Source organism: Taeniopygia guttata, chromosome 7 (assembly GCF_048771995.1).
Source record: "Taeniopygia guttata chromosome 7, bTaeGut7.mat, whole genome shotgun sequence".
Taxonomy (NCBI): Eukaryota; Metazoa; Chordata; class Aves; order Passeriformes; family Estrildidae; genus Taeniopygia; species Taeniopygia guttata.
The window spans coordinates 7,958,063-7,968,197 of record NC_133032.1 but is presented as its reverse complement, the minus strand read 5'-3'; the positions used below and the strand labels follow the sequence as shown (position 1 = coordinate 7,968,197).

Below are 10,135 nucleotides of genomic sequence, written 5' to 3'. Positions count from 1 at the left end.
CTCGAGATAATTTAATTTTCCACGTTAAATATAGTAAGATTTTGTATGGTTTCTTTGGGAACTTTATAGCAAGCTCCCACAGGTATTTCATGACAAGCTACAGAGAGCAAGCATAGTCCCTGTTCCTCTGATAAAAAGTAAATATCTAAATTCCCCCCCGTTTTGTAATTCACCTTTCTTAATAAATAAACAGGCACATGAATGTGAATCTCACCTTTCCTCAAAGCTCGCCCTGCTCCTCCCAGCGGCAGGAGAGTGGTTGTCAACCTGTTACTTCGTCAGCAATGGTAGGCAATTACCTGTCAGCCTCTTTAGTTTTTCCCCCCATTTCAGTAAATGACATGAAGGGAACTCGATGTATATCCAGGCGGTGGAGCTGAGCTATTAATGTGGGTTTCATTATGCCAATTCCACTGCCTGGCAGGGACTGACCGGGTGTCAGCCCGCGATTCAGAGCGGAGCATAAAAAACGTGTTATCTTTCGCCCAAGAATCTGCTTTCCCAGGCTACTGGGTAGGCTGGATTCCCAGTTATCCTAGGATTTTTTGGGTGTCTGGAGCTCCTTTACTCCGAGCTTTGTCACTTTTAGCTGGCATTATGCACGGAGAGTTTATATTGCCCTTCCTGAGGTTTTCCTCAAATACTGACTTGGACACATATTTATGTAATAAAAAAAGCTCAGTAAAGTGCAGCTCTGTAATTGCTGCCGAGGAGCGGGGCTCGTCCCCAGGGCTGGAGCGACGCGTAAGAAAAGCGATGGAAGCGCGGGGCACCGGCACAGGCTGCGCGTCTGCATTTAAACTTTAAAATACAGACTTCATTTTGTACTCGCAGCCTTATTTCAGTGTATAAATATCAACAGTGCCCGTTTGTAGACGGCTCTGCTTGATTTAATACACTGCTACCGCTGCTCTTTCAGGCACTGTTTGAAGATAAGGTTTTCTTACAAATTTTATGGTTCAAGCGCGTATTTGCCTAAAGGTTCCAGTTACCGCTGGGCAGCCGAGGGCTGGTCACAGTCCTGGCCAAACCACAGAGGAGAAACCTCCACGCCGCATTAGCAAAAACTCCGGAACTTTTGGGAAATAACCTGAAACGCGTCCCGAAGGCTCAATCCCCAGGGCCGCCCACCCCCGGGGCCGCCCCATCACCCCGCTCCGCGGACCCTCGGGCCGCTCCACCCCCCCGGGCAGCGCGTGGTCGGCGCCGCACCCCCCCACCCCCCGCGGCGGCCCCTCCGCCGGGCGAAACCACCTGGCACGGGAGGGGGGCGCGCCTTCTCCACCGGGCCCCGCCCCGTTAAAGGGGCGATGGGCTCCCGGCGTGGCGGGAAGCTGAGCGTTCGTTCTCCCGTCCGGCTGCCGCCGTCCCTTCCCGCCGCCCTCCGCCTTCATCTCCGCGCCGCCACCGAGCGGGAGAGCGCGGCCAGGGGAGCCGCCAGGTGAGTGAGCGCGGGGGAAGGAAATGGCCGGCGCGTCGCTGCCCGTTTAAGGGCCTCCCACGACGCTCCGCCATGTCCGGCGGCCCGGCCCCTCCCGGGGCTCCCTCACCGCCCCCGGGGCCTGGAGGAGCCGCCGCGGGGACGCTTCCGCCGGCCGCAGGTGAGCCCGGCAGGCGGGGCCGGAGCGGGGCCGCGGGGCCGGGCGTTATGTAAGGGCGGGGGTCGGCGGGGCCGGGGCTCGGGGCTGGCTCCCCCACACTCCGGCCGTGAGCCCGGCAGCGCCGCGGGAAGCGCCGTGCCCGAGGGGCGCTCGCCCTCCTGCCAGAGCCATTGGTGCGCGGAGAGCTGGGAGCGCGGCTCTGAGGCGGGAAGGGTCGCTTATCGCTTGTTTTCCGTGGGAGAGGTGGAGCTGTGAGTCGGGAAAGGAGCCGGCGGTGTGTAGTGCTGAGTTGCCTCCCAGCTGTGCAGGATCACCGTGTCGGAGAAGCGCGCCGTGTCGTTTGTATTACTGAAAGATTCAGAGAACAGTAGGGGATCTGCGCGATCGCTAGTTTTTTTCACCTTACACGTAGTTTCGTGTACTCCCAAAAACTCACCCAGCCGTCTTCAAAGTTCTGAGCTGGGTTTTTTTCCAAGGCTTTCACAGCCAAGAACTGTGTTTAAAATATGTTTAAAAGTCAAAATCTGTTTGGTTCTTGGCGTTTCTTTATCAGAGTCCGGGATTTTTTAAAAAAACTTTATTGCAGGCTTTTTTTTTTTTTTTTTTTTTTTTTTTTTCTTGGTTGGGTTTGAGATTGGTTAGTGGGTTTTGTTTTGTTTTTAGGCTTTTTCTTCTGTAAAAAACTTCACCCTGTTCATTTTCTCTGTTGGATTTTGTAGCAAAGATGCTGAGCTTTTTCCGCCGCACGCTGGGACGCCGGTCCATGCGTAAGCATGCGGAGAAGGAAAGGCTGAGAGAGGCCCAAAGGGCTGCAACCCACATCCCTGCAGCTGGGGACGCCAAATCCATCATCACCTGCCGAGTGGCGCTGCTGGACGGGACAGATGTCAGCGTGGACTTACCGGTATGAGTGATCCAAGTGTGCTTTTGAAATACACTCAGTTTGTGTTATTTTGATGTGGATTGCTGTTTGCAAGTTAGGTGAAAGTATTGCTCTTTGCTGTTGGCAGTCGACCCTGTGCCTTGATGTCCAGTAAGTTACTGCTCATAAAAAGGTTCTGAAGGAATAGTTAAATTTGGCATTCACTGAGAGTGTTTTGCTGGATGTTATCGTGCTTTACACACTGGCCACTTTCTAATGTTTTAATACGATTGTTGTGCCAAGGCATAACTTAGAGAGGGTGACCTGTTTGGTGAATTGGGTTTTCTTTTTGGTGAGCTATCTGTCTTGACAAAGAAGGTGAATCTCGTGGTGTAACTTGTTGAAGAGGAGGGATGAGCAGAAGTACTAGCAGGAATTTCTGTATGGGTTGTGTTTGGTCTGGTTTTGTGTCAAAGATGAGCACATTTTTAAATGCTAACTTGAGAGAGGAGGGGAAGAGGAAAAATCTGCTTCCTTCCCCTCCTCAGGGCAGATTATATAGTAGGGATTGTCTCATGGCATGGTGCTTTATTCGGAGTGAGGTGTTAGCCGCTGTTTTACATTTCTTAAGCTTCCTTAATATGCACGTGCCTGTTCTGCTTGCCTAATTATAAACCTGTTTTTGGCCAACAGGATGAGCAGTGGCACCAGAAGTGATGTGCTCTGTTTTTCCATTACCATGTGTTATAGTTGTTAGTGACTTGTTTTAAGCTCACAGAGCTGAGCATTAGGAAGTTAGGAAGGTGTGGATCTGCGAGACCTGACTAGTTGCAGAGGATTTTGGCTGCAGTCACAGTTGTGCTGGTGTTGGAACTGCTGACTAGAAAGAAAAGCCATTTCAAGACTGTCTGTTCCACACAGATCTTTCTTCCCTTCCTTTTTTAATCGTGGAGTGTTTAGGTAGTGCAAGGAAGTCACCTTGATTTATCAGTGTTGTTGACATAGCAGAAACAACTCTTGTGATGTCCTGAACTCCTCATAATCTAGAGCTAGAGAAACCCTTTGGCATCTTTATTTGCAGAATGACTGTACAGATAGGCGTTTATAGAGGGTGGTAAAGTCAATTTATAAAACTCTGAAGCAATGTAATTAATACATCCAGTGCTGCTTAGTGCCTAGGATGTTTGATTTGAGGCCAGGAATGCCCACAAACACTTTATAGCAAGAGTTAACACTTAAAAAGTACTCAAGTTTAAATTGGTGTCTCTGCATAACCAGAGCAGTAATCTTTGGAGCTGGAGTTGGCTCTGTAGGCAAATTCCTGGTGGCTCCAACAACATTTCTAAGGCTTTGAGAAGCATAAATTGAACCTGAAGAGGTGTCACAACCTGCCACCTGGCATATAAATCTCACACAAGGGTGCAGTAGTAACTATTTACTTCTACAAGAAACTTTTCACTTCAAATTTTTTCTTTAAAAGCCAGTGTAGATCCTTGACTGTGAACATCTAAGTTATGAGTAACAGTAACTAAATTGACATAGCTTGATGTGTTAATTACAGGGCATCATCAGTGGCTGACATGTACCAGTTTCTTCAGTGATTAAAATACAATAAATTAAAAGTAAATTAAATGTTTCATTTCAAACTTCCTAGAGTGTTTATTCTTGTTTCTCCACTTGCATCATTCATGTTTTGGGGTTAACTCTGAAAGGAAAGAAAAAAGGGTAGGGAGGACAGGGGGTGAAGTTGGGGGGTACAAAATCCTGGCAAAACAACATCACTATCTAAAATGTAAAGCTTAAATTAAAAATATATGTGTATTTTTTTGTTTGTTTTACAAAACCTTTATTTGAGAATCTCTATCCTCTTTGAGCTAAGATCTTTTCCAAGACTGGTTAGTTGGTTGGCAGAAGATTTATTTTAAAATGAACTCTTTCTCTCAAAGAGGTGCCCCCTGCTCTGCCAGTTCATTTGTGCACAGTCACATTGTCTACCTAAGCACTGTGAAATTGTTTTATTAAAAAAATAAATAACAAAGCTTTTCTTGAGAATGAATCATTTAGCAAACAGGTTAGTTCACAGCCAGAGAAAGGTTTGTCTAGGCAGGAATGAATGCCATACCTTTTTAAATCCATGGCTACACAAATACTTTACAGTGGCATAAGCTGTTGCTGCCACAGGAAGAAAAGATGTTGCTTTCGTTATTGCGTTTGTCCTTGTTTTCTCATACCCCTTGGCAGGAGAAACAGTTTTTTAGCAGCCAGGCAGTAAGCTAAGTCAAGAAAATGCTGTGGCTGAAAATAATCGGTATAATTTCGTTATGTAGTTTCCAGCTGGAGTGATTCTCCAATCTGGTTCCCCATGTGCCTCCCCAAATGTGGTGAAGAAGCATTTAGAGGTGATACCAGGCTTAAGTTTGCTCAAAATGCCATTGAGCTCTATCCTTACAGTGAATTTTTTACTGAGGAGAGTATTCTGCATTTATAGTCATTGATATAATTGAACCTGAGATTGCTGAAATTCTACTTAATTAAAAAAAAAAAAAAAAAAGGCAAAATCAACAGCAAGAAGCAACCATAAGGGACGTTGCCATGTAAGCCAAATGCATTTGAGAGTTATTAAGTAGCAAAGACAGAAGGGCAGGTTGTAAATGATGCAGTTGAGATTTAACTTATTAGACACAGCCAGGATTTGAGCAGTAACTCTGCTTTTTGTCCGCTGATCTTATCTTTGGTGTCTGTCAAGCCACTTTATCTTTCTGCTTTTCTATGTCTTCTGTTGTTTTTAATTAGAAAAATGCCTGACTTGAACTTTTCACCAAAGCTGCAGTCATACACAGTACATAGACTGGATTCTTTGCAGGAATCTACTGCTTTTGTAGCTATGTCAATGACTGAAGAATATCAGTGTTATGTATACTATTTACTGACACCTTGGTATGTTCAAAATGGGAGGTATGAACTTAATGCGAGTTATCAGTGGTTTTTTGGGGTGGATTGAAAGGTGTCGGGTTTTTTTCTGCAGTTTAATATCAGATTTAAAGTTGTGTTTTGACCTGGTAGTTTTTCTCATCTCTTACCTCTCTTTTGAAGCTTTATGTTTCTCCAAATGCATTCATCCATTTTTACAGACTTATGTGCTTAGTGAAACACTAAGAAGCTTGTTACTTTGTTGATCTTGAAAAAGTTTTTATAAAATAGATATTGTCTGTAAATGCTGCTGTGGATGTTGTTCGTTATACATTCTGCTTTTCTGTTAACTTGAGTTAAACTTGGACAAACGTCATTGTGCTTTTTCTTCCAGTTGTTTAAGATCCGTGGATGGAATGTTTGCTGAGTAGTGTGAGTGGTGAGAGGACAAGAACTCTGTTTTGCTGACATCCCTTATCTTACTTTTCATCCTGTTCCCATGCAAAACTAAACTACATCTTCCCCCACTGCATCTCTGGTATTCCCAAAGCTCAAAAGCCATGAATAGCCCTGGTTTATAACCTGAAGATTCCATCAGCTCAGTCATACCAGTCTGGTCTGTCAAGGGAACCCCTCAACAGCTGGAATACCAGCTCTGTTGGTGCTTGTGTTTTGTGAGGAAAGACAAGTTGGTGACGGGGAATTAGAAAGTACGAAAAGTTTTCATCTGGGGTCACCAACAGCTTATTAAATAATTAGGAACAAAAATGTTTGTCAAGAGTTTGAAATAAAGTGCTGTTTTAAGTAATAGGGAGCTCCAGAGGATTTTAAAATCAAACTATTTTAAAATGAGGTTCTTGTTTACTCAATTCTATGCTATCCATAGTACTAATTGGGGGAGGGAAAAGATAATGTAGATGGGGGAGAAACGATAATGTAAATAATGGAATATAAAATTTTTGATTGCTTTTTATGGGGGAACGAGGTCAGCCTTACAAGAGAGGCAGTTAGTATGTGTAGGGTCTTATAGAAGCAGAACTGTACTTTGTGGAAGCCAGCAGTGTTTCAGTAAAAAAACCTGACCCTGCCTAACCCACAATTTACATAATCTTCTCATGGATAATGGAGTGTTAATTGTATTCCAGTTTCTGTACGTGCAAAGGTTTAGGTAAAAACTTCCTGGTGGTGTAAGATGAAAGACAGAAATTATGAGAATGGATGCTCTCTCTGAGTAGTTTTTTATCTATTCCTTACTTACACATGCATGAAATTTGATATGGAGGTTGCAAAATGAGATGGTTTTGTCCTTATTGTAATGAAGTATCATTAAAGCAAGGTCTTACCAGTCCAAGGGTTGTGTGTAATAGTGGGATTGAAATAAGCTGTTTAAACTTTTGGAGTATAAAGCAAGATAAAAAAAGGACTGTATCTATAGTGCCTATTTTAAATAAAAATTAAGAAATCTATCTGGAATGCAAAAATCATTAAGGAGTGCCAGTAGCTTTTTTTTGAAGAGAAATTATTTGTGTTGAACTGACTGCAAGATCAGAGATGCATTATGATAGTTGATTTTACTTAAGAATCCACTGTAGTTTATTAAAAACTTGTGGACTATTTATGGCCACTTGCTAAATATTTGTGGATGTAAATGTGAAATACATAATGCTGTTCCTGGCATGGATACTGATTAACAAGAAAATCCAATACTGCTAAAAATGCTGGGAAATCAGTCCTCAAATAAAATGAGTACTCTTGAGAGTTCAGGGCTGACCTCTAAAGTTTCAAAATAAAGCTCAGCTGACAAAAGTAGTGATAACATAAACATTTGAACGTGTCCCTTTTTGTGCGTGCTAAGGCTATAAAGTTTCGGATTAAAACTTTTATTTCCCATGTGACCTTCTGTCTGAAAGTACTGACGTGCTTTTGAGTGTTTGTTTAAACTTCTGAAAGACCTTTAGGGAACTGAAAGTGGACAAAATCAGTGTGAGCCGCGCGTTGCGCAGCAGAGATGCTGCTGTGTGTGCAGGGGAGCCGGTGCTTCCTGGGCTGCCAGGCTGAAATCCCTGGTGAGATGGAACCCGAGGCAGGGGATGCGAGTGGCTGTGCCCGGGTGAGCAGCACAGAGCCCTGCCCGAGTCCTGCTCGCAGCCCGGCCGCTTCGGGGCCATGGCAGAAAAGCATTTCAGTCTCGCTGCAGTGCTCCATGCCCTGGCACTGTTCGGTAGGAGGGAGGAAGGGAGCAGCTGGCAGCAATCTGTGCTGCTTGAAGACTAAATTGTTTGGCCTGCAGTGTGCTGCCAGAGTGTTTCTGGGGCTTGTGCTGCAGGCTGGTTTAGTTGCCTGAAAGTTTCACATTCTTAGCTCACAGCGATTTCATCTGAAGTCCTGCTTTCCTGCTAAACTGCCTCTGCAAGGAGCTCAAAGCCTTGGGACTCTGGTGCTCTTAATCAGGGTGCTCGTGAGAAACCTGCAGGTGGAACACCAAATAAAACTGAAATGTTTGACAGTATAATGGGGGGAGGCATTTAATCTGTAAACCTTAATGCTGAACAAGCAATTTGCATATATTGTGTATTAGAAAGAATCTGTAGTTAGAAGATAAAAACTTTCAGGAAGTTGAAACAGAGACTTCCACAAAACGAACTGTCAGGTATGAATGTTTTGAGTCTTTGTGTTCTTATGTAAGAGAGTCAATAAGCCTGAGCACAGGACATTCAAATCCTTCTACATAACACTCTAATGAATGTACAATTAGGATGGGTATTGAAATAATTTCTTTGTTATGAAGATTTTTGGGAAATGTCTTCTTTCTCCAGAGAATAAAAGAACAAAATATTTAATCCCAAATGCTTACCTTCCTATAATTGTGCAACATTGAGTAAATAGAGGAATTGACAAGCTGTGTCTCTCTGGAGGTGGAAATTCTCTGAACCCTTCCAGCCTGCAGGGTTTTATTTTAACAAGTGTATATGGCAGTGTTGTCAAAAATTGAGGATAAACCAGAGAGAGAAGCACTAGAAGAACTAGTGTTTTACTGCCAGTGGCATCTTTAGATGAATGAGAAAATTGACTGGAGAGTTTGGAAAAGTTATTTGTAGGAGTGGTGCTTGGTGTTTGAGGAGAGGAGCAGCTCCATTTGTAGGTCAGTACTTAAAGCCATAAGAAGATCAGGGTGATACAAGTAATGTGTTCTAACGCTGCCTTTGTAACGATAAGGGATTTTAACCCTCCAATTCTGCAGCAGACTTTACAGACACCTTTTGCATGATATTGATATTAAATCTTCTTCCTTTAAAGCTCACTGTTGAAGCTATCTTATGGCTTAGTTATTTGAAACCCGTGGTTTTGGAGAAGAGGATTTACTTCATTTAAAAAATGGACAGGCTTATCTGCTGCTTTTGTGCTGCTGTGGTCTGCAAACATGCATAGGTGACATCCTAGCAACTGGGTAGCTGTAAATCCTGAATAGGGACCCATTCCTCCTCTGTGTGTGTATGTGTGTGTGGAAATGGCATATTTCTAAGGAAGCTTGTATGCATATGAATGGTAACCCTGCTGATAAATTGACAAAAATCAGGAAGGGAAATTTTTGCCGCGTGGTAGCTATTGAAAAGAACAGCTACTGCTAGTTATTGTTAATAAAAATATTAATGTGATCATTTGAAGAAATTGAAACAAAAAGTACAGCTGCAAAGATGCAGGGGATAGTAAGTCCCATGAAGGTAATGCTTATTCATCTATTTTTTTCAAAGTTCATCTTGTATAGGGCCCTCCATTTCTTCACAAAGAAATAAATAAACAGGAGAGATTATTTTCTGATAAGTATTTTAATTAGTAGATTTTTAGGCGGATATTTTGATTTTGGGTTTTTTTTTTCAAGTTTTGGAGAAAAAATAACTACTTTGCTGCGATGAAAAACTTTAAGTGAGCCGTTCAGCTGGTGCTCACCCAGCACAGCTCCTCTCCAGCTCTGTGGGTTTGTGCTGCTGCTGTGCTGGTGTGCACTGGCTGCTTTGACATCAGGCAGGTGTGGAGCACCTGGCTGGTTGATCCTCATGGGTGCATGTCCGTGGGATAGCCGATACTCTGAGACCATGAGGGTATAAATGCTGCCTGTCAGGTTTGAGGCAGTGCCTGAGATGCCTGAGCCGAGGAGGATGTCTGGGATCGCCTTCCCCGGCACTGAGGAAGGGAACACCCAGCCGTGCTGCTGAGCACCGGGCTAAGCCCAGCCTTTGCAACACCCACTCAGCCCGCGATTGCAGTCATTACCAGCAGCAGGAGATGTCATTAGTTGGGAGCATCCCTTTCCTTGGGGAAAAGGGGGAGGGGGCGGGGGCCTTGTGATTCATTCCCAAGTGATCAGAAGGTGCTTTTATCCAGTGTGGCAAAAGCAGAAAAGGCCCTGCCCTGTATATATGGTGTATTTTATTTACATTTTCCTGTTGTTCATTCTTCTGTTGTGAGATGTTTGCTGTTGCTTCCTAGAGAGAATAGAAACTCTGTAAATCAAGTTGTCAGGTTTTACTGAATTGCAAAGCCATGAGAAGTTTAATTTGTGCCCTGAAGGGAGGACCAGCCACTGACTGGACTGCTTGTGAGTTGTTAATTGTTCATGGGTAACCATTAAACAGTTTGAAAATACTTGTCCTTTGAGTGTAACCTGAGCTCTGCTGTAAGGGAAAGAAAGGAGGTGGGGGGGAAGCATAGAACAGCAGCAAGATAAAAATGTTACTTTCACAGAATATCCTGAGTTGGAAGG

General features: G+C 43.9%; 1 protein-coding gene across 6 annotated transcripts in view; it reads left to right on the top strand.

Annotated features, from left to right (window-relative positions):
* The first annotated feature begins 1,267 nt into the window (after positions 1-1,267).
* Positions 1,268-10,135, top strand: part of EPB41L5 (erythrocyte membrane protein band 4.1 like 5) — a 53,554-nt gene continuing 44,686 nt past the window's right edge. For 2 of the 6 annotated variants that reach the window (XM_030277225.4, XM_030277224.4), the window contains exons 1-2: positions 1,450-1,601; positions 2,321-2,505. In XM_030277225.4, the coding sequence (XP_030133085.4) occupies positions 1,514-1,601; positions 2,321-2,505 (273 nt within the window). In that variant the 5' untranslated portion in view covers positions 1,450-1,513. The other 4 variants (XM_012574947.5, XM_072932019.1, XM_072932021.1 and 1 more) reach the window with 4 other exon arrangements.